General features: G+C 39.8%; 1 protein-coding gene across 3 annotated transcripts in view; it reads left to right on the forward strand.

Annotated features, from left to right (window-relative positions):
- LOC119647081 (protein bark beetle) overlaps nt 1–24,533 on the forward strand; it is a 95,336-nt gene that overhangs the window by 55,443 nt on the left and 15,360 nt on the right. For 2 of the 3 annotated variants that reach the window (XM_038047838.1, XM_038047839.1), the window contains exons 3-10: nt 7,560–7,738; nt 7,859–14,085; nt 14,143–14,354; nt 17,709–18,064; nt 18,125–18,250; nt 23,144–23,167; nt 23,442–23,539; nt 23,626–23,869. In XM_038047838.1, coding sequence (XP_037903766.1) covers nt 7,560–7,738; nt 7,859–14,085; nt 14,143–14,354; nt 17,709–18,064; nt 18,125–18,250; nt 23,144–23,167; nt 23,442–23,539; nt 23,626–23,869 — 7,466 coding nt within the window. The remainder of the gene's footprint in view (nt 1–7,559; nt 7,739–7,858; nt 14,086–14,142; nt 14,355–17,708; nt 18,065–18,124; nt 18,251–23,143; nt 23,168–23,441; nt 23,540–23,625; nt 23,870–24,533) is intronic. The other variant, XM_038047840.1, reaches the window with a different exon arrangement.

The following is a 24,533-nucleotide window of genomic DNA, read 5'->3' on the forward strand; positions in this document are numbered from 1 at the left end:
GAGTTACATCTTTCTACGCCAAATTTAAGGGGGGTCCCCATATATTTGAAAGGGGGGTGTAGTCATACCATGTTATCCGTAGTTTTGACATTTGTTGGAAAGGTTGGGAGTGTGGGGGGTCAAAAGTGGTCGTTTGTTTCACGGACCTATTCTCAGAAACTCCCCAATCGAAAAATCTGAAAAAATGAAGTGGCTGCCACCATATGGTGCCTAGGTTCCGAAATACCCTCCATATTGATATCTGTTCAAAACTTTATAATTGTGTATTATTTTAATTTTTTTAGTAATTGACTCCATTAGTTAATTGAACCATCCAGCCCATTCAACTGGCTCGAATTTTGCATACCAAAGGCAAGTTACTGGATTAATGACGAATTTTGGACATTTCTTGCGAATGTGTCTCAAGCAGATAGTCTGCCGATTCTTCATCGTTTTCAACATACCTCACACTCTGTACCGAGTACGGTGATCGAGAGGGAAGACCCATGAAAGTTCACATCGTCACTCGATAGTTCCCCTGCCTCCTGCTCTTATTGTCCTTTATAAATGTATTCTGATAAACGCTTTGGTCCATTCTAAAGTACATGGCACATAAATATTAGGCTTTGGGGCCACACAAACGTAAAAGTTTAAATTGTGATATTAGCTAATGTTGGTTTTGAAGATATGAGGATGAGATGGTGCGGTTTTCGGGACAAAAGTGAACACCTGATCCCTATCAGGCCTAATATCCATGAGCGTTTGAGAAAAAGTCATCTGAGTCTAAGTGAGAAAGTGTCAGTTTTCCTCTTTGGATGTTAAGTGTATATGGCTATTGTTTAGCAGAGGAAAAAACACTCTTTTTAGGCTAATCTTTCGAAAATTGTAAACCTTTTCCACAACTGGTGCGTTTCAAAAGGTGTATGGGAAACCAATAGTTGCTGTCAGTAGCTGCGAGGGAGTTGGAATAGAACTTCAGTATCTTGGAAAATTTAGTATATTAAAGTATTCTTCAGGGCAAAAAGAACGGATTCAGAAGTATCCTCACCTTTATATTCCGGGGCATTTTAACAATACATGTATACATATATTAGCCATTTCCAATACATTGGATCTAGTTTCAGAATAGACTCCCCGCGTTGGAAAATGACTAAATGTTTTTTTATGCCGAAATAGTAGTTTCATATGCCAAATTACCATATCCGTTAAAAAAACCAATTCGGAACGCTCATTTGTTAATTATAATGGTTTAAAAATTAAATTCCCGCAAGGCGGAAAAGAAAACACGGCGACGTCATCGAGCGAGCATTTTGAATCTTATTTAACATACGTGAAGGCATCCGGTTTAATGTTTGTTACTTTTCAAGTAATCAATTAGCTTTTACCAGGAAAGTGGGAAATTGATGCGTGAATAGACAATCCTTCAAATTACTTTAGGCTTAAAACAACGTACGTTTCTGAAAGATTCACAGCCCGGAAAAAATGGATTTGCACTCAGCGCGATCTGAACCTTGGGCACGTTGAATACTCTGCGGTGTCTTTTCTTTTGTGGTTTGATTTGAATTTGAATAAAAGTGGTACAAAGTTCTAATGAAATCCTATGTTATCAATTAAGAGTGGAGTTAAAGTTTAAAAAATGTTAACTCACATTGAAATGATCCTCACAATTTAAGACTGAGCTGGGAAAAACTGGATTGCGTTGGTCGATGGCGATCCACTTCTTTCGGAACCCAAAAAGCTTTCCGCGGGGTTTTTGTGGAGTTATTTGTGCAATTATTTGGTCAGCAAGGCACGAAACAATATTTCATCGTCCTCCTTAGCATTTCACGCGGGAAATTAATTTTGACAAAGTTTGACAGTTTTATATTTTTATGAGTAACTGCCAATCTCCGGGCTACGGAAATTTCTGGGATCCAGTTATGTAGTTACACAACATACCGCGGACTTTCCAGTCAGTTTGAAAGTCTGCTAAAATTTAAAATGCTGATAGTTTCAAAAACACAGTCACAAAAACGGCCTTTGAGAGTTTTATTAGATTACACCATAGAAGTGATTTCCGTCATTAGTGAAAATAAGGCGGGGGGAGTCTTTTGTAAATGAAATGGTTATACGTCGATTTATGCAAAACTATATTAGTTCCTATTGCTTTAAAATTTATGCCATCCTGGTATCCATATATAAAAAAACATTGCAACGCTATTTAAGCAAGTTTAGAAAATTTTGATTTTTCAGAGATGGTGTGATTTGCTGGAGGTAGGTTCATTTCCACATTGTGAAATCCTCCTGGAGTTATTTGGCAGTTTGTCTTGTGAGCTACTGAATGTAAATGCTTCGCACCATTCGTACGTACTATATAAGGAAACTGTCGATAAGTGCCTAAAGCGAGCACAAGCGATATACATATGTACGAATATATATTATCATTAACATTCTTTGCCTATGACAAATCTCAACTTTCAATTATTTCTAGCAGATCAAGAACGTTTCAAGCAGAAATGTATATAGATTTCTCAACTTCACTCATAATTATTCAAAAAATAATAACTCATAACTATTCAAAGTCAGTTCACATGGAAGATTTCCGTGGAGAAACCCCAAAACTAATTGTAAGACATTGCGAAATTTTCAGTCAAACCTTTTGCGAATTATGTATACCTGGTGTAATTAGCGTTTCCGTAATAGACATAAATAAAAAGGTCATTCACATAGAATCATTCCCTGCATACACCTTCAAATAGTTGCTCTCCATAGTAAGTTACCAAGCATAAATTAAAGCTTAATAAACCATGCTCTATGGTTTCGTGGTTATTCGTTACGCTGTATGACACATATCTACCCACACATGAGTGCATTTGTGTTTTAAGTACATTTATCTAGACGAGCGAATGCACTCAGCGAGAATAATGACGTTGATAGCATCTACTCTATTTTCCAAGTACACTACTGAAGACGGCCGCCGTGTCCAACTACTCCAATTAACCTTATAGGTGCATAGCATCAAGGTATGGTGCGTACAGTTAGCTTTACCTTCTAAGTAGACACACTTGAATTGATAGATATTCCTCAGTAGGGAACCTTTTATGCAAATGCAATAATCTTATCTTCGTGCTGCATAGGAATATACTCTCATATACGAGTACACCTGCGATAGCGCGTTCAACCTACTTATCACAGGTGCGCAAATGAATATGTATGGAGTTATAAAACTTCGTAGGTACCTTACCGTATTCGCGCTATTCTCATTTACAAAACTTCTTGCAATTATCTACAATTGAATGCATTCGTGTAACAGGTGGGTGTGTAGCGCTGTTTGAATGTTATAATTTAAGGGCTTTTATGTAATGATGATGAATACAATCGCCGGATATACCACCTGCCGTTCTAGGCATGCTAATCATTGACTTCTTCTGCCAAATTAAATGCATGTTGGACTTTTATCAGAAGACATGTGCTATAACATTTCATTGTTTCATGGATGAGTAACCGCTTATGAATGGCTTAAAAAGTATACACCCAATGACAAATTTTTGTAATCATATGGTGGATGTAGTGGAGCGAAATGGTTTTTCTTTTGAAAAAAGAATTTATCGTTATTTATCTGGAAATTGTAGAGTTTTTCGAGTCGAATGCCTATTATCGACTTCACTTCCGATTTCTCTATCTGAAGCATTTTTTCTCTTTTTTCGTAGTAAGGAAACGTGAAAGTTACCCCGTGTCCGCCAGCTCAAAACCCAAAACGCCAGCTCTCGGGATTCCGTGACCATTCTCAGAAATTGGAAAAAGGCGATGATCGTTAAGATTCCAAAAAAAGGGGCCCATTTTGAATGTGACAATTGGAGGGGTATCTACGTTCTCCATACCGTCGCAAAGATAATAGCTAAAGTAATCCTGGAATACATCAAAGAACCTCTCCAAAGCTTGATAAACAGAGAGCAGACTGGTTTCCCCTCCGGCATTGACCACATTAACATCCTATGGATCATTTTGGAACAGTGCTCAGAATTTAAATCTTCGCAGCACCTGCTCTTCATCGATTTCGAGAAAGCTTTCGATAGCGTGAACGGGGAGTGTATCTGCGGAGAGACATTCTGGAGAAACTAGTAGCTATTATCAGAGCGTTCTCGGAGGATTTCGAGGTCCAAAGCGGAGTCCGCCATCTGCCGGTTGCATTTTGCCATCGATATTATTTCTTCTTGTTATCGGTGACGTTCTTCATGCTGCCTTGTCCGGAGGACGTGGAGGATTTCAATGGACAAGGACATCTTTTCTTAAACACCTCGACTACGCTGATGACATCGGTTTCTTCTCTCACCGGGTTCTGGACCTGCACGTCGAGTTGGACTGAAGATAAACACCAAAAAATCAATGTTCTCAGTCTGATGGGTCCTCGCACTCTCCCTATCCGCACACACACCCTGCTCATTATTTTCTACAATCCAGCGTTAAAACTTGAGCACAGAATTTGAGTCGTGATTTAACATCATTTTCTTCTTCTTTAGCCTTTGTCCTATTCACAAGTGAGATCGGCTACTCTTGATCGGTTCCGCCATTTTGTTCTATCATCTGCCTAATCTGAATGCAAGTGAATTTTCGTTAGCGGGAATTACGTAACTATATCATCGAAGACGCCTGTCTTGCAATTTTTCCTTGGACGGTGCAACCCCATATTCTTATTTCAAATGTGATCAAGGCTTGTTATTCCACTCTTCAACGGAACACCTTCGTTTCCATTACTGTGAAATGCCGCTCTTTGTTTTTTATAGTCGGTCAACACTAAGAACCATACAGGGCGACAGGGCGGACGATACTGCGATACATTTTGGATTTGAGACGTTCACTGGTTTTGCCTTATTCAGATTCAATCTAAGACGGTATTGCATGAGCCGATCATTTCATTTTTGAATAAGTTGGCGCTGTACGTTGCATAGGCTGCTTTGTTAATCGTGTTTTTAACTTGGTTCCACGATAATTCTACATTCGTAATGGTTGGTAATCGCATGAGTGCGATAGTTTCTTCCTTTTTCTCACGAAATCGCCACCATTTGATACACGGCTGACCAGTACGTTCTTCATGCTGTTTTATCGGTGGCTTTAAGCTTGTACACATTATCGTTCTGTTTTTTTCATATTCAGTAACGAAGGAGTTTCTCCTCCAATCGATTTCCAATCATTCTTTCCTCTTGTCGCCGTTCTTCGGCGTTGTAGTGAGCACGTACTTTCCAGTCAAAATGTCAATGGTGTCATCTCCGAAATCATAGTACAATGCTGTTGTTTAGAATGCACTAGCAATTCTTAACACGTTCACGTTAACTGCAGCTTCCTCAGTGACTTGGGTTACTAGAGAACCGCGCTGATCCTGTTGGCACTGCACCAGTGTCGAATTTTTTACTGGGCCTTCGACAATGTCATATAGCATCATATAATAGGCTGTCATTGTCCAGATTTTAAAGTAACCCTAGCACACCCCCTGGGGGATGCTCTCTTTTACGACCCTGTGTTACAAATCTGAGCACTTGATTTGCGGGGCATTGCCTCCTATCCATAGGTTGATGTCAGTATTTTTCGATCGTTTTACAACTGTAATTTTTATATTTACGATCTAAACCTACGTCTCTGGGATATAGCATTCTTCTCATTCTCCTATTGTTCATTAGACTAAACAGTATATGTATGTGTAGCTTAAAGGTGCGTAACGTTCACTAATTTGGATCAGTTTCCAGTTTCAGCCCACATTTTATGAAATTGAATCGAATCGAATTTATCGACCCAATCCTCTTTTTTCGGAAGATGTTGTAATTATCAAGCACATTATCCAGCGACAGGGTGCTGAGTGCATTCCTGTCGGTAATGCGTGATTTCTTAAAGTCGGTGTCGGGGTGCCATCGGAAAAACCGTCCTGATATTGCTCAAAGGCAATTTATGTCGTCCGCCTATGATACAGTTGAACGGAAGAAAGTGGCATACTTGGAAGTCAGAATTGCAGAACGTATGTTCCTGATTTGATACAGTATTGTTTCATTGCCGTTCTCTGCTCTATTCTGATGCGTTGGAGATTGCCGCTCACACGTAGTCGAGAAGAATGGTCAGGCCCGCGTCTGCAAGGGATTCTCATTCAAAGTGACCCTTCAGGCGAAACGTCACTGGTAGCTGGTACCACGGGAAACGAGGATGGCCCTCTGAGAGGAGGAGAATTATTGAGGGATGTGGTTTGGGCTACGTTATTTGCGGTAGGCCCGATAGGGGGGGCAGGTAGACGGAGCTCATTGTTGGTTTGAACGTAGTGCTCTGATTGTGGGCGCTAAATCAATCCACTTCTGAAGAGCACTGTGGGATTATACCAACACGGTAGGCACTCAGGTTAAGCCACTACCGACTTCATGTCCCGCAGCGAAATAGTTTCCAGCGACACCTTGTTTGTTTGAAAGTCTGCTTTCTACTTGGTAAACGATGAATTGAAGTCTTCTGCAAGAATAATGTGGGATCGTGCACTCGTGTATGATGATCTATATCTAAAAGCGATAACAGGTAAGACTTTTGTTCGCTCTAACGCATGATCCCTGCGATTTGGTTTTGGCAGCTGCTTGTTTGGCCATGCAGCCAATAAGCTAATGGTTGCCGATTGCTTACCGTCGTTTCCTTTTTGGAAGTTCTGTATTGGGATGATACTCTCGTCTGTACCAATTCATCTGTCCTCTTTCATCGTTTCATCATCGAGGTCCTTGACCTCAGAGCTATGTCTAGCCTTTGATAGCTGGGTATCCTTTTGTTCTACATCTTTCGGGGCTCTGCGCAAAGTTCATTTTTCTGCGATTTCCTGAGTAACTTTGCCAGCATTACGTTAATCCCTTCGTCGCTGAAATGCAATATTCCTTCGTCGCAGTGCTTAGAACATCCGCTGGAACCATCAATAGTTGGTTTCCTATTCGTATGTGCGAAGCTAGGCGCAGAGAGCAGCATTTTGTTTTTTAGATTGAAGGGATTCTGATTCAGCAATGTCAATACCCTCTCTATGCTGCAATGAAAATTCCAGCCTTTAATATAGGCTTTTCGTATTTTTAACTGGACTAATCTAGATGTCTTTTCTTGCTTTGGACGTGTGTCCCCACCAATCCCCAGTTCGCGCATCTCAATTCTTAGGACAAGTTCACTTCAACCGACCTGATCCATTTTCGCAAACTATCAATTCGAACAATTCGACTCTATATGACAACTAGGCTTCCAAAAATATTCCTCCCTCTGAAAACCGCCCAAGTAAAGCTAATCATCGTGTATTTTGTAAATTTCCTGGAAAGCTTTTTAATTTGTCGTATGACCATAAAACTTTGAAATAATATAGGTTTTAATATGTCATAGGGAAATACGGAGAAGTTTAGTGAGATATGTGTAAAATGTCAACATTAGAAAGATTAGTCGATATATTTAACTCAGATGGAGCCCCATGCCCCAAATCACATCTGAAGCGTCGAACTTTCGGTTTCCGACTTGCTTGCTTATGATATCGGCAAATCTTCGATAGTATATTTTCTACAGAAATTAAATATATGCAGCAGTTTCTTACAGTGTATTATTTTTCTTTACAGGGAACTCCCGACCGAAAGATCACATTGACCTCACAACAAAACACAGGTTATGGTGACAATATCCTTCCCGAACCCGAGGAGGTAGCAGCAAGACTGGTTGATGGACCTTCCCCCTTGCAAGGTCGTCTGCAAATTTATTATAAGGGTAGTTGGAGATCAGTGTGCACCAATTCAAGAAAGTAAGTAGTGGAGTGCTGTTCGTGCACGACTTAATTCGAAATTGGATTTTAAGTCATGTTTGACGTTTATTTTGAAGTTTTTATGGGATGTTCTTGAAAGCTGCTTCATTAATTTTTCAGCTGGACAGTTCAAGACTACGAAACTGCATGCCGGCAGATGGGCTACCAAGGGGGTAGATTTTGGAATTGGGTAGAGCGAAATTGGAATTTCCAACCACGTTTACTCTACGAAGAACCAAACTGCAGAGGAACTGAGTCGTCTCTGTTAGAGTGCTCCTGGCATACCAAACAAATAGGCTCAGGTGTCTGTGATTACCATAGTGATATTGGAATTCAATGCTTACCGATCCACGAATCGCCTCTATCCCATTGGAGAGGGTTGCAGTTTGACAATGCTCCCACGACCCGGACTCTCTCAGAAGATAATACAGTGTATAGCTCAGTTTCAGAGTCACTATTGCGATATGTTAATATAGTTCGGGCCGGATCAGGAAGAGGACGAACCACGGTTGGGTCAATAGAGGTTATTGGAATACCACCAGTATTAGAATTTGTCACAGTTGATCATTCTGCCTATACTGGAATTAATGTAACCCTGCCAGATTCAGGGTTTGTGTTTCGAAATGTTACTGTCAGACGAAGTAAAGGATTTGGAGTGTTTGTGAACTCGAGCTGCGGGCTTGCCCACTTGGAGGATTGTATTGTCAGTGAAAATGGAGCAGATGGTGTCCGATATGTTGGACACGATCTCAGAACGGAAGATCGAAAGGATCGAACTACGATCTACGACTTTTGCACAGTACCTAATACTGCAGGACAAACATACCCCATCTCAGTTTCACTGAAACAGTCGAAGTATGATGCCGGAACTAAAGAGTGTATGAAAGCGTTCCAGACCAAACGTGGCTACGTTTTGACTGCCAGCTTTGTTTACTTCACTATTGCACAGAATGAAACAGCTCAAATTGATGTATACGATGGAACGTCGGTAAACGATCGGCTGCTGAAATCCTGGATGATACGGAATTCAACGCGCGTTCAAAGTATTTCCAGTACAAAGGAAAAAATATTTATACGCTTCAAGGCTAATCCCAGGGCGGAGATGCTGGGGTTTCTTCGTTTAACCACTGGTCCATTCAAAACATATGATCTCAACGTAACACGTTCAGTGATCGCAGATAACGGAGGCCGTGGTGTTGCTGTGGATAATTTACGATCGATGGTGCACCTTCATAGGAGCGTTGTTTCAAGTAACGGGCATGTGGCTGGCTTACACGTAACCAGCGGAGCAGGAGACGTTAATGTTACACAGACGAAAATAAGTTTCAACCAAGGAGATGGTGTTAATATTACTTACTATGGAGGCAACCGGAATATATCAAGAAGTTCACTAAGTTCCAATGGTGGCTATGGTTTGAGTTTATGGTTGAATGAAACTTCTGACAAGGAGCGAATGGAATTTGTACCAGTAAATCAAACAACGGTGGTCGAATACTCTGAGATAGTGCGTAATCTTGAAACTGGCATTCGCCATGGCAATTTCTGTGGAGATTTTTGGGTTAATATCACAGGAAATTGGTTCAACGACAGCAAATCAAATGATGTTGACATCCAAACTTGCTGGTTTGATAGAGTTCCAGATGGGCGACTACGACTTCAAATTGGCCATAACTTATTCGAACACAGCAACCGTGTAGGTGTCCTTATTAGTCCTGCTCTGAATCTCCTCGGAAAAATTGAGTACAATCACTTTCGCTTTGGTAAGCATGGCGCGATCTATATCAAAAACAAAGAATGGGAAGAATTCAGGATGCTGCCGGTCCAGTTAAATATTCAACACAACCAGCTTTATAAAAATCAAGGGTATTACGTGGTATCTTTGGGTTTGTCTCCTTATGGCGATCGCGAAACTCAACATATTTTGTTCACAAGAAACTTTGTGAAGGATAATAAAGTGGTGGAGCCATTTGGATCGCGTGAAGAAGGCACAGAAGGGGCTCAAGGAGAAGGTCGTTTGAATCCGCGGTCACGAGTTTCAGCTGCTGTGGTTATTTCTTCTAGCAATGTGGACGTTTTTCGAAACATAATATCGAATAAGGATTCCAGATATGAAGTTGGATCACAACTATCAGATCAGAGTCGAATTCTCAATGTTACTTACAACTGGTTGGGCCATGGAAGTGAAGAAGTTATCTATCAAAGGGTTTTCCATCGAAAGGATCGCTATGATCTCGCAAAGATTGAATACATGCCTTTTCTACTGCATAATTCTAATCCTGGAACGAATACTGTTTTCAGTCAAAGGATTTTCGTGCCAAAGTTCTATAGCGAAGGATCAGAGTACATTGGTGGTGAAGTTGATGGCCAAGAAGTTATACCCCCTGGAATTTACACTGTGAATCGAGACGTAAATATTCGTCCGGGAGGAAAACTTATACTGAGTCCTGGCGCAACTTTGAATTTCGAGCCTAGTGTTGGAATGATGGTTGCTGGGAAGTTGGAAGCAAGAGGTCGACGTCCGGATGACATTCTTTTTACACTGAAACAAGAAATTGTGGTCGCGGCTAACGAGACGAACGAAGCATTGAACGATGAGATGGCTGTGATCGATATTGAAACGGATTCAGTGATTGGGGTCAACGAAACTCCAAAAGTGCCAATAAGATTGTTAGGTGGAGTTTCGGAGCATGAAGGAAGACTCCAGGTGTATCTGAATGGAAAATGGGGAACAGTTTGTGACTACGGTTGGAATATAATTAACGCTGCATTAGTGTGCAATCAGCTAGGATTAGCTTTGAACCCTTCTGACTGGAGATTACTACGCTCGGAAGTTCCTGGGAGTGGCACGACGGAAGAGATTCTTTTATCCAACGTACGCTGTACAGAACATGACACTGACATAACAAAATGTCGAGCTGAAAGATTTCTAAAGGGAGAGTTTGAAAACTCTTGCACCCATGAACATGATGTGGGACTTCGATGCTATGAAGGAGCTTGGGCCGGTCTACGATTTGGAGTTCTCGCTGAGCGCGCTGATCTGCAGTATGTTACGATTGAGAAAGCTGGCCTTTTCGATTACACCACAAATTCCTTCAAACCAGCTATGCAAATGGATTTTGCTAAACACAATTTGGAGAATGTGCGGGTTGTCAACAATTTACATGACGGACTTGGTGTAGTTTACTCAGATGTCTTTGGAGGAATATCGATTAACAATGTGAAAAACTCAGAGTTCATGAATAATCGTGGAAGCGGGGTTAGTTTGAAACAATTAGGACTTCGAATGCAAGGCTCTACAATAAAAAATAATTTGGGAAGCGGGATTGCATATAATCCTGTCCTTTCAGCGGTAGAACAACGCGAATTAGCTAGCTGGTTCTACATGCCTCCAGATTTCAACGTGTTTGACTCAGATTTTAATCCATTTAGGCTTCCCGAAGACAATTATCGAATTGATCTCGACCCTTTTAGGATGAAGCATATTATCACTAACAAACACTACGGGGATCCGATTGATAGGAAAGTTTACATTCGTTGTGAGCCTGGATACGTTATAGGAATCCAGCTCCTGAATCCTATTGAGAATCGATCAACTGAAGAAATCTGGATCCACGATGCGCAAGCTGAAAACTCTCGAGCCGATACTTGGAGTGTGAAGCGCGACCTATCGGTATTCCCTGCTACGAGTACCAGCTATGGAGTGATTTTGAACTATAAAAGTGGCGAGAAGGCGTTGGGAGGAGCAGTGTTAATTTTGTCTGTAACTCCAGCTCCAGTGCAAAATATCAAAAATAGAATAGTGAAGGGTCCTGTTCCGACATTGTACGTGAAATCCACTAAAATCCAGAACAATTCGAGAGGCGTTTCAGCGATGTATTACAACCGCTACTTGGGCGAACGTGGAGAGCACTATTTGAGAAAAGCTAACGAGTCATACCGTTTTGTTAACACTGAAATTAGTAATAATCGAGGTGAGGCATTCCTGGTTCGAGCACCTTTTTGGGATGTTCATGTCAGTAATTTGTCCGAAGTTTCGATTCACATCAATGGATCACTTATTTTGAAAAACGGTCGTGGCATCCATCACATATCGAAAGATTTGCGATCTTCAAACAATCTCTTCCACTACGTTTTACAGGATACCACAATCGAGGAGAATTCAGATGGTGGTCTGCAGGTTTCCCTGCCATACGTCTGGCAATATAATGAAAATTTCACTCATTCAGTTTATCTTGGCAACGATACCTGGATCCGAAATAACAATTTCGAAGTGAAGATCAGTGGACACTACGCAATCGTGAATATAACTTCAAATGTATTCAGAAATAATAACTGCAAGAGAGGGTTGATTGCAATGCACGGGATGGAGAAGAAGATGAAAATTGATAATAACCAAATTGACGGAAACAATGGCAGATACATATTCGATTTCCGGGCAGACAGCTTAAGTGAGATTTTAGGAGAGGTACCAGCTATCCTGCAACTGAATGATATACGAAACAATCGATACGAGCTGCCTTCAACCTTTAGGTCTGCCATGATGAGGGAGAATGTCAGGAAGGCTAAGACGTATCTAAAGAACCCAACTTGTGTGATTGGATTTGGAGGCATTCAGAAAGTCACCATTTACCGAAATTTGATTGCTAATAACAAAATGGACTACGATCTTGTTGCTGGAATTAAATCAGCTCGAGTCAACAATTACTTATACGCAAGAGAGAACTGGTGGGGGTCGATCGAGGATGATTATATTATATCAAGAATTTTCGACTTCGACGATTGGAACAATCATGCAGAAGTGGTTTTCCGGCCTTATCTTCTTGAGAACTCCTTTGATGCTAGTGTCTCGGTCGCGTTTGAAAGAAATCCAGATGTAGATTTGGATAATTTGGGAGGAAGGATTTTCCGAGATACAACAATTTACAGAAGAGATAAACCGTATTGGGTACGATCAGACATCACAGTAATGCCAGGTATTACCCTAACAATTGACAACGGGGTTGTGATGGAATTCGCTCCTAATGTTGGAATATTAGTGCTTGGAACCTTAAAAGCTCGTGGGTTCAAAGATGGGCATATTATCATGAGGCCAAAATTCGGACAGTCTCAAGCTTTAACAAGAATTGAAAGATCTTTGGAAAACCTGGTGGCTTATGACTCCATCAGACTTTGCACTAAGAAAAACTGCTCCTCTAGTGAAAATGAAGTTGACACCACCCACGAAGGATTCTTGGAATATTTTAATCACACAACGCTTCAATGGGTTCCGATCTGTGACCGGCGATTCACCGAAAGAAATGCTCAAGTTGTTTGCAGAGAATTAGGTTTTGATCCTTTAGACGTTTACTTTGCTCACGATCGCCGTATTGAATTTCACACCAATTCGCTGACTAGAATTTGGTCCTGGGTTGAACCAATGGAATGTCGAGGAGATGAATCTCGTTTGGAACTTTGCCCTGAACGGTTGAATGGTCAACTTTATGGCCGCAGACATGAATGCCATTGGGATGATGAGTTTGTATTTGTTAGTTGCAATGGTGATTTTGAGCCCAAAAATTATTGGGGTGGAGTTCGATTTGCAAATCCTGACTTCGAGAATAACATCTATCAACATAGGTTGCACGATCATAGAACACACGGCGTTGGAGCTGATGATGAGAGTCATATGGAATTTGTACGAATCGAAGGAGCAGGAATCTTACATAATGAAAAATCGCCGGCGATTCAAACTATTTTCAAGAGTCCGATTATAAGTTCGGTGACGATCAAGAATAGTGCGCACCATGGAGTCAATTTGATTTCTCCTAGTAAGACGATGCATTTAAAGTTCTTGAATATTGAGAATACTCTAGGACATGGAATAAATGTTTTGTCATTGACTGGGGAAGGAAGAGAAAGCGATGAATCAAGTTTCGCCCCGTTGAAGGCTATTCAACTACCTTACAATTTGTTTTCATTGATAGACATCTGCGATACAACGAAAGTTATTACCGTTGAAGAAAGGATCATTCTCTATTATAAATACGACAATAATCCTGTGAATTGCGTTAAAATCTTTAATACTCCTCACCGAATCAAACCGCTTGGATTTAGGCTACTTCAGTCAAACTTATTCAATCACTCTAAAGAATACGGCCGAACTGATTCGATCAATCTATATGACGGCGACATTTATAATATTTCATCAATATTCCTGGGAAAAGTAGAAACTGATTCAGATAATGAGAAAAATCTGTTTAGAACCAAGAGCCCGACGCTTAGCGTGAGATTGATAGCAAGTGGAGCTCCCGCTACACATGGGTTTATTGCTGAAGTAATCACGCTTCCTATCTCAGTGCTGGGATACAGTAAGTTTGAGAGGATTTATTGGTGTTAACTTTTATTAATTTCATTGTTGTTCTTAGGTCGTGATGCTCAGCACAATGTGTCATATTCGGAAATATCAGGAACAGTTGCTGGAGCCCTTTCGTATTCCACCGCTGGAGAAGTGTCACCAATTTTAACGCTTGAAGGAAACCGATTTACTAACAACTGCCGTCAAATGTATGGGAACTTTTCGACCTGTGAAGCGGCTATTGAAATCGATGTGCAGAATATGCAGTCAGTTCATTTTAGGGTAAGATTAACAATTCGTTTTGGTTCTTTGAGTTTCCTTCCTTGACTTGTTACGTAATTCCCTCGGTATCGAGCATTTCCGGCGATGGAGCCAGGTAAGATTCCTGAAACTGGCATGAAGGTCCTCTGTTAACATCAAAACAGTTCCTAACGAGTCAGATGTCGGACCCTAAGCATGCTTTTAAGATATTTTCCCTATTTAAGGGTCTGGATGCTGATGAAGAGATGTCTATGAATCTGAATGCTGGTATAGTAGGTGTAGCATGTTTGCAATAGCAGAATTTCAAGAGTTGTTGTTAAAAATATCCACTAGAAACGAAATCCCTTGTTGTAATTGAAAAAATTGTGTTTTCGGAGTATTGTAAAATTTTAAACTGGAAAAATCAGTTTGCCATGAAGGAATTTGTGATTTCCGCAAATTATAATTATTTCCGTTTGCCCTTCAATTTCAAAAAATTTGCTATTTTTGCTAAGTGCTTCCACGTGAACTAAGCCAAAATATTGAATTATGATATATCTTTGCTTGAGTATGGTCCTCATTTTTCTGAGAGGATAGCTAAGTTCTATTCCAGAATTTTCCGAAAATACATCTGAGTCTATCCCTCAATTTATTACTGATTCTGTGGTTGTGTTATGTCGCCGACGAAGATCATCATAATTTATCTAAGATTATGAAAGAATATGTCTTACGAAAGATGTATCTCGAAATTGATCGCCTTTTTAAATTGTTGCCTGTTTTGCCTTCAAGTAAAGATGCTTCAAGTGCTACGGATGGCGTAATTGTCATTGTTGGAGTAACATCTAAGCTACTGGATAAAATTAACACCAGACGAGTCCTCAAAGAATTATTGTGCACCTTTAATGCATGTAGTGTAGGCATTATTTATAGTATGTCGATTAAGCCTATTACTGACAGGAATTTTGAAATATTTCCAACTTCTAGGTATCTGAGTTTCGCATCTGGTATTAAGTCTTCGCTCGGTTGCCTTAACCTACTTTGCGAAAGTAGTGTACATTGTTCTCCCCGCATAAACTGCAGATAGTGTCGGTAAATACAGCTTCCCAAGTAAGTAATTTTGCCTACAACGATCAGTCAGTATTCCTACTACGGTCCTAAGGCTTTTCTGGGTGATGTGTTACGCAATCTTATGGCCGTTTCGATTCGTATCACCCTATGGGCGCTCTGGATACTTCATGTCAGTGAGTCCCTTTCCGATTCCACAAGCGGGCTCTGGACCGTGTACTGGCATTTGTGCTGCTTTCCTGGGTAACTCATCCCTTGCATTAGAGCTTTTTAACAAAAGAGGGTTTGGAAGCTGGAGTATTTAGACCTTATTGTGCGAACTAAGCGTTCCCATACCAGTCTGGAGTTTACGTGGCTGGATCTGAACGCCTTAATAGCCGCCTAGTAGTCGGTCATTATCAAAATCCTTGAAGTTTTCCGGCATATGTTCTCAACAAGCGTCTTCGAGAGTGGTTTTGATCATCTGTAATTCCCAAGTATTCAACCTCTTACATATAGCATTATTTTTTTGGTTTCTATTACGTCCCATAATACATATGTCAAGGTATACAAGGTAGTTTTGGTTAACCATCCTGCCAGGGGAGCATATTGCCTTTGATGTAAGGAATTGCACGTTAAAAGGTTAGTTGTAATTTTATCGTTTAAGATTTTCCCCACAGTTTTCAGTAGAATTGTTTTCAGGCAAATTGCTTTGAAAGATTTAGGGTGAAAAGTATCCTTTTTGTTCGTTTTCAGAATGAAGACAACTTTTGTTACCTTTTATGCTCTTGGTATATATTGTAAAGCTCTATTACTACTGTTCGAATGGCTTAGTGGTAAGAGCGCTGTCATCGTTTAGGTCTTGAATGAAGTGCTGTAACATACTTCAAGGCCCAGATCTAATTGGATTGTCGCGTTAAGGATTATTACTATTATACTATTGCTACCCTTGGAAGAGATCCTAAAACGAAGTAGCGCTAGGAAAATGCTACCCTCTCCAAGTGGTTTAAAAGTTCCCATTGCTTATCTTGCTTTAACTGCCGAGCACACTCCTTTTGTTATCTTCCAATTCACCTACTTCCTTTCCTCCTCCTTTTGAACTTTTGAACCGTTGTTCTGGATACATGAGGTCGTGCATTGCCGTGAAGGAGTATCACACCATCTCTGTTGACAAATCTCGGCCGTTGAATACTCAATTTTTGGTGCATTTCCTCGAGTTGGGTACAGTATTTCTGTGTATTTATCGTTTCTCCAGGTGCCAAGAAAGAATAATGGATAACTCCAGCTGTAGACCACCAAACAGCCATCATTACCTTCTTCGGATGGCGGCTCGGTTTCGGCATATGCTTCGGTGGCTCATGATCATCTAGCCATTGCGTTGATCGGCAACGATTGTCGTATAATATCCACTTTTCATCACATGTCACTATTCTGTGCAAAAAGGGGTTGCTTCTGTTCCGAGAGAGTATAGAACTGCAAACGTTCATTCGAAGCGCCATGTTTTGTTCCGTAAGGGCTTACGGTACCCATTTGTCGAGCTTTTTCACCTTTCCAAGTTGTTGCAAGTGCGGGAAACTGTCGAATAGTGTACGCCCAGTTTCTCTGCAATGTCTTTCACAGACTGACGTGTGTCGGATTCGCCTAGCACACGCAGCTCGTCGTTATCAATCGATGGTCCTGGATGTTCATGTGGCTCACTTTGAAGGTTTACGTCGCTTGACTGGAATTTTGTGAACCACCGCCGTGTGGTTCGTTAGATTACCGTATCAGCTCTAGATGCGCTGTTAAGGTTCCGGGTCACCTCCACTGCTCTATGACCGAGTTTGAACTCATACAGAAAAAGTATACGTTTTTGGCTCTTTTGTATTCTTTTTTTCCTTTTCATTCACTGTTATCACAAAGATGGTCAACACTGAAAGGACTCCTTGATTAAATGTAGGAGTATTTATACTTTATTATCCGATACCAACAGCGCTAACTGGTGGTGGTTTGATTCAACAAAATCGCAACTAACTTCACTTGATTGCCAAATCGGCCATTTCATATGCAACAAGCTAATAATAAGCCTCTCTGAAATTAGGGAAATTGGATTTGTAACTGCTTGTTCGCCAAGTAGGCAATTGTTCAACTGTTATTAACTATTCTCAAGAAAAAGTGTTCAAGCTCCAATTATTCAGTCTTTGTCTTTGGAGACTGCTCAATTTTTCGAATAGATAAATTTGCTATCTAAATTTTAATATTATACAATTAAAAATAAATAAAAAGAAAAGGCAATGGAGACAGTGCCTTAAAATCTGATTTCCAAATTATATCTTTCAATAAAAACTAATTCGAATTTGTTTCATCTTGCAGAACAATCTTGTGCAACAGAATCAAGGCGGTCTCTTCATACGAGCGGATTCCCGGGGTTCCGCAACATCATTGCGTGGTTGGATCCATCACAATCTCTTCGCGAAGAATAGGAATCGTCCAGCTTTATACGTTGAAGGTCGACAGTCTTCACCTTACCAAGAAGTGATTGTCTATAACAATTACTTCAGTCAAAATGATGCGAAATATGAAAATGTTATCAAGCTAAGGCAGGTCCTTTCAAACTTCACATATAACTACGTTCACTCGAATTACGGTGGAAGGATTCTCGAGATTTCTGGTTTCGATAAAGTTCGATTGCCGATTTATCAGACAACTTCGCATAATGGATTCTATGAGTAAGTGTTATGTTGTTTAAAGATGTGAATATCTAATAATTTTTCCTATTTGTTCAACAGCAATGTAGCTACAGACTGGCGGGGACGTGCTACCATTGTTGCCGGAACAGCTGGGCAACATTATGTGGACAATATATTCAGGAATCCGAATAACGATTATGAAATAATTACTGTGAATCGATCAATGTAAGTTGCATGGGTCTATCTTTTTTCTATTTCGATAGATTCATACCATATTTTTATGGTTTGAGAGAATTTTTAGTATCCTAATTTATTGTCGAGAATATAACCAGAAGCCTAAGTTTGTGTAACTTTGAACGTAATATAGGCTGTTGAGGACAGTACTCTAAGTAGGATTATTCACTTTAATAGAAAAAGAGCACAAATTCAAATTGCAAATCAGGGATCTTTTTCAATTATCCAGAAGTTGAACAGGGTTGTTGTAAGTCAGGTGCCATTGTGGCATTAACGGGAGTCAGATATTTGAACCACAATTTCCTTGAGTATATTTTAAATTTATACTAAATCCGCAAAATTCAGATTTATAAAATTATATGTCTACTACGGATAGAAACATCTAGTTCACTAGAATTCATCTCTCCTCCGTAATTTTAGACAGCTCCTAGGTTTGTGCTTCTATAATTCCGTACTATTATATTGTATGATAATATAAACTTCGGAGTTGTCTTACACAAGGGAAAAGAAATAGATTTTTTGGGTAAGATTCCAGAGTTATGAGGATTTTCTGTAATTTTGTTAATGTGAATTTTATTAGACTATACGTTTTTTTTTCTCCTTGAAATTTCTATTCCGGACCCCTGAGAAACCTCCCTTCTCTCGGTAGGGCCCATTATACAACAATTACCATATACATATATAACTAAACTTTGTACAATAAATTTGAATGCAAGGTGATTAGCCGCGAAAGTTTAAGGATATGGTTCCAGAGTCAATTTCAAGCACAAAAGATATGATGAATCTAAGAAGGTTGCTGTGATTGCTTTTGATTTTGCTATTCGAACTCGAGTTCACGCCTGTACGATTTTTTTGTTGAGAGCAGCTAGGAAAATGGTCTGAGTAAATTACGCTGTATTTCTAGCGATTAAGCTATTTGAAATAATAAAAGCTTGCTGTGAGGTGAGCCAGCGTCTGATGAGTTGCCTCTGCCCTGGTACGAAACCGTAGCCGTCTTCTTTTACTTGCTTTTTCTATTCGCTGGTGTTCTTTAAGTGAAGACTTGTTAGCACTGATAAAGGGAACAAGTGGTTCCCGAAATATCGGTATTTGCAAGACCAATAAATAACATTAGCGAATAGAAAAAGCAAGTCTTTATTATTTCAAATAAATAGATGGTTGGGCTTTGGCCAGGTTGGATATTTGTAATATATTAGTGGATAATGAAGGTTTGGAATCGACTCCGGAATGGTCTAGGATCTTCTGTTCACTGACTTCCAGCACCATCTAATCTTAAATTGAATTGAATTTTTGAAATGTGATGCCTATCACTGCTTCATCAAATTAAGTGGTAATCCATTGGATTTAGATTTTGCCTTTGGCTTCTGTAGGTTCCTAAATAGCTTGAGTGATCTTTTCAATCTTGCAGCGACACTTTCCTATTTATTTTTCGTTATTTCTCCACAAAAGCAGTTACATAACATTCTCTCCGTGATAATACTGCAAGTGCTTGGAATTTTATTGCAGATTCTTTGCCGACGAGAACGAGAACATTTTCAAGGTTTTGCACAGATCACAAATCATTTTTTTTGAATAATTGTGGCATCCAAACTAAATGTTTTTCTTCAGTAACGGCGAACGACGAAAGAAAATTCCATCTGCTTTATTCTGGCAGCCTCAGAAAGCATTTGTTCGACTTTTAGCCATTGGATATATTGTTTGTTTATCCACATTTGAACGGGATGGTAGTTTTCGCAAAAAGACCCCTGAATGGTCAGAAAGGCTCTGGGTACATTTATTGAAGACATTTTGTTTACTGGTGTACCTGTATGGACCTTTTGGGAACGAAATATTAGGCCACGATATTATAAAATATCAATATTAGTTACAAAAACAAATCCAAGTGATTTCATTGTTGAGTATCCAGGGGGTATCCTTCTGTAATCGTGGGCTCTATGATTATTCTCAGCATTCAAACCAAAACTTCCGCCAATTTTGGAATAATAACTGCTTAAAAGAAGCAATACGTGTCATTTAAACTATTATAGTATAATCTTGGAAAGATGCTACTTCGTTATATTGCTGTTGACCCATCGTGAAATATTGTTTTGCCAACAGGGCTTTCATTTATACCAACACCTTCGAATCTCAATTTTCGAGTTCGACCTAGTTCTTGGATTCTCGGGTTTCTAGCAACAACAGCTTCTTCATGATATTATGGGGTCCGATAACTATATAGGATGAACATGTCGCTCAACCTTCTTCTTTTTAGTATGAACCCCATGCAATGTGCTCCAGGTCCTCGGATGTAGTGGCCCACTCGGGACAGTCGGGAAACTTGTCTAATTTGAAGCGATGCAACTATTTGTGCTCCATAAGGAACTGGGTTAGATGGTAATTCAGTCTCCATTCCCTTTTCAGAATTATTCCACCGTTGCTACCACCTCATATACAGTTCGTTATTAAATGCTTTTCAGAAGTTTGCAGTCATTTTGGATGGATTTGTTTTTCGTCTTTGATAGAGTTTAGACACTCACAGTCTCGTCCACTGTTCCCACCTAGAACAGGAGCGGAGTATGATCGAATTCATCACATCTGCGATGAGCACCCTGGAGTTATATTTTCGTCCTGCGATTTTAGGCATTATTTTTGCTAAAGATGAAGCTTTCGCTGCCTTTTTCCGCGCATAGTGCAAGTTACTCAGATGATTTGATCACACGAGTGATTTCACTTTCATGTAACTTCACGTTCCCGGGATGCCTTGCAAAAAAACCCTTCACCAAGTCGTCCGTACAACTGATTAAATTTGCCCCCTGTGGCACTCTAAGGTCAAAAAGTTCCCCATGCCTAGTGTCTTACTAGTACGAAAATATGGGATTTACCTACCGTCTCGATTAATCGATTCAATCTTGGAACGTTCTTACCTAGTTTCCCCTTGGTAGTCTTAGCTATTAAGAAGGCTTTCTGTTGAATCTCTTCAACCCTCCTCCGCACTCGAGGTGATTTTATGTTTCTTGGTCATTAGAACTTTGTAAGTCACACCCTACGGATTTGTATCAATTTCAGCCTTGTGTACAGCTGCATGTAATAATTCCACTTACTTTCGCGTATGGCTTTTAAAAAGCTACTTCAGAGACCCCGGAATTCTTCCCTTAGCTCTTCTCTAGCCTGCCTATTACGTTTTGGCAAAGTTTCTCCGCGCTCAGACAAAATGTTCGCAACATCAACATACACTGCTTCCGACAATAGTTTGGTTTCGTCTGAAGCAGCTGATCCCCTCTTCCATTCCAGTTCCCTTTGGTTCGTGACATCCCTCTAGAGCCGTTACGAATGTTTCCGCCTTAAAAGTTCCAGGGAACTAGTTAATTTATATCCCACGAACGGTGTACTGATGTATGCCAGGCCGATAATCAAGCTTAATATTCTATCTTAGAAGCTGAGCACGCATCTAATATTGGCCATTGCGACGTTCAGCTCTGTACAGGCTTGAAGTAAGACTTTCCCCTTGATGTTCGGAACTCGGCTTCTCCACTTTAAACCGAACGCGTTGAAGTGGCCGGTAATTATTTTTGGAGTTCTTTCTCATCACCCAACACTACAATAAACTCTCTAAATCTCCTCAGCTTGTACTACGAAAAGCATAAAAGCTATAGATATGGACTCCATCATATTTTGTCCGAACAAAGCCCGACACTATGGCTTTACCAGGCGTATCCTTGACTCAAAAAGTGTTAAGGTAGTTTTGGTACGGTTCAGAAATTCTGGCCACGTTTGCATGGCTGGTGAATAGTTTGCGGGAGTAGGTTTTCAGCCGCCTTGCAGTGTTTGAGATTGATTCACATTAACCCCTTTTGCTCGTCCTGTTCAGGTTCCTTTTAAATGCTGGACACTTGCCACGATCTGTAGTATTGTGACCATCTAAAACTTCTTTCACCTTGTGTAATATTTTATTCTCCGCACTTTTTGCACCTTTTCGGTCCATCATGTTGGCTGGTATAATATATTGGAAAGTAGTCGAAATCGAGGTGTCTAAAACATGTATTTGATACCTGCTTCATAATTTTGTATACCTAACTTAACCACTCTCTCCTACATATATCACTGAGATCGAATTTTTCTTTTAACGCAACAAAGATATCTTCCAAAGAATTAATCTCGTCTAGATTCGATTATTGTCTCCTGCTTTCTAGCTCTAACCTCAGTTAACACTTTTTCTACCTAATAATGGCAGAAACTCTCCGCGGACTTCTCGTTGGATCTATTTAATTCCAGCATCAGATTCCCTTCTGTGTTTTCTTGATTCGGCTCACATTATCATCCAAGTTCGCCAATTTCGCGCCCATTTTCACTTCTCGAACGATATAAGGGAGTGCATATCCCCTTTCCTGGAAATAATTATTACTTGTGGACGGATCTTTTCCATATCCTTTTTCTTCTGTCTGTCTTGCTGGTGAGTGTTGGGTCCTTCCACTAGACAGATGATGAGGTTGCAGTTGACAATTTACTATACTTTGAAATCTGCAAAAGTTTTATGACAGAAGGGGAGGATCAAAGTAAATTCAACTTTTATCTGAAAAGTATCTGACTGCTGCATACATAGTTCCTATTTTCAAATATATTTTTCCTATGAATTATGACTTTTGTAGCAACGTTTTAGGAAGGAACTAGACCCCGACAAGAACTTTAGCACTGAATACAAGGCTGGGAAAGAAAGATGTGTGATTAGAGGGGGAATTAGTTTTACTGATAAATTTATGTAATACGGTAGAAACCTTAATCAATTTTCTAAAAAAATATATTTCGATTATTTTTTTCGCATGTCTCCTCAAAATTTTGCATGATTCCAAACATTCCGTATGCACACAATTATCAAATATTTGATGTTGTATCAACTATATCTTGTAGATTCGACTTCCAATATTGGAACAAGTAAGTTTAGATATTGTATGTTTGTGTATGTGCTGTATTGTATTGTTACGTCTTCTTAAATGATTTACTTACGCAAAGTGTTGTTCAGAATATAAAATTTTACACTAGCGCTAATAGACTAGATAAATTACAGATATGTGGCCAAGGATTAACTGTTTGTGTAGTATTTGTTATAATAATTTAATTTAATCTGTTTTTGGTGCCTTTAGCTTTTCTAGTAAACTGTAAGGATACCTCAGAATTCGCTATTAATCATTCTTGTAACTTTATTTAGCACTATTGATGTCTGGAAAACAAAAATCGATGCTACGCACAACTATTGGAGTTATAACGAAACAATCTCTGTGGGATCACGAATAAGAGATAAATCTGGTAAGTGCATCCCATTTTTACTATAGATAGAATGAGCTATGTGAATATTACAATAAATATCACTAATAACCTTAATTTTCTCTCAGATGATCCACTTCTCCTCGAGGTGCAGTTTATTCCATTCCATATGAATAACGAAACTATTTTGGATGGTAAATGTCCTCCGGGCTGGAATCTAGTTTTGGATACATGCTTTATGTATGTTGGAGCACCGATGACATTCTATGAAGCTCGCGAGTTTTGCAGATCAGATAATGCGTCTATGCCGTTTATTCGAACCGATAGTGAGACGTTGTGGGCTTTCTTGCAGCATTCAATGAGACATTTAAGGTTAGTATGGATTGTAGTTTTTACGAGTACATCCGTGAAAAAAATCTGATATAAATATGAAGAGTACTAATTCTTAATAAGTTAAAATGTTAAGCTATAGACATTACTTTCCCGCCCATATATTTGTGATAACTAAAGGATATTTTGGCTGAATTCGCGCTTTGAAAAAGCTACAATATATCAGCGCCTTTGGCTGGATTTTTTTTTTAAATTTATAGATAAGATCTACCATTGCCGGCGACCTTAATGGTCATGTGGGTGAAAAGACAGACAGTCACAGGTGTCATAGGGAGCGTCTCAACTCAGCATTGGCCGCTGATTGCTGTCTTGCGAACCACCGATAAAACACCGTGAAGAACGCACTGGTCCGCTGAGCATTAAATGGTGGCGATTTCGTGAGAAGAAAGAAGAAATGATCTCACTTACGCGATTACCAACCATTACAAATGCGGAAGAATCATGGAATCAAATTAAAGACACGATTCACGAAACGGCCTCTGCAACTCTCGGGGTCACCAAGTCATGTAAGCAGTACATCAACCGAGACACTTGGCTCTGGAATGACGATGTTGAAATGAACACCTCTTTTCTTTCTTTCTCGACGATAAAACGCTCGCTAATTGGCAAATTTATAAGAATGCTAAACATTCATTCATTACATTCA

This window comes from Hermetia illucens, chromosome 1 (assembly GCF_905115235.1).
Source record: "Hermetia illucens chromosome 1, iHerIll2.2.curated.20191125, whole genome shotgun sequence".
NCBI classification, from domain to species: domain Eukaryota; kingdom Metazoa; phylum Arthropoda; class Insecta; order Diptera; family Stratiomyidae; genus Hermetia; species Hermetia illucens.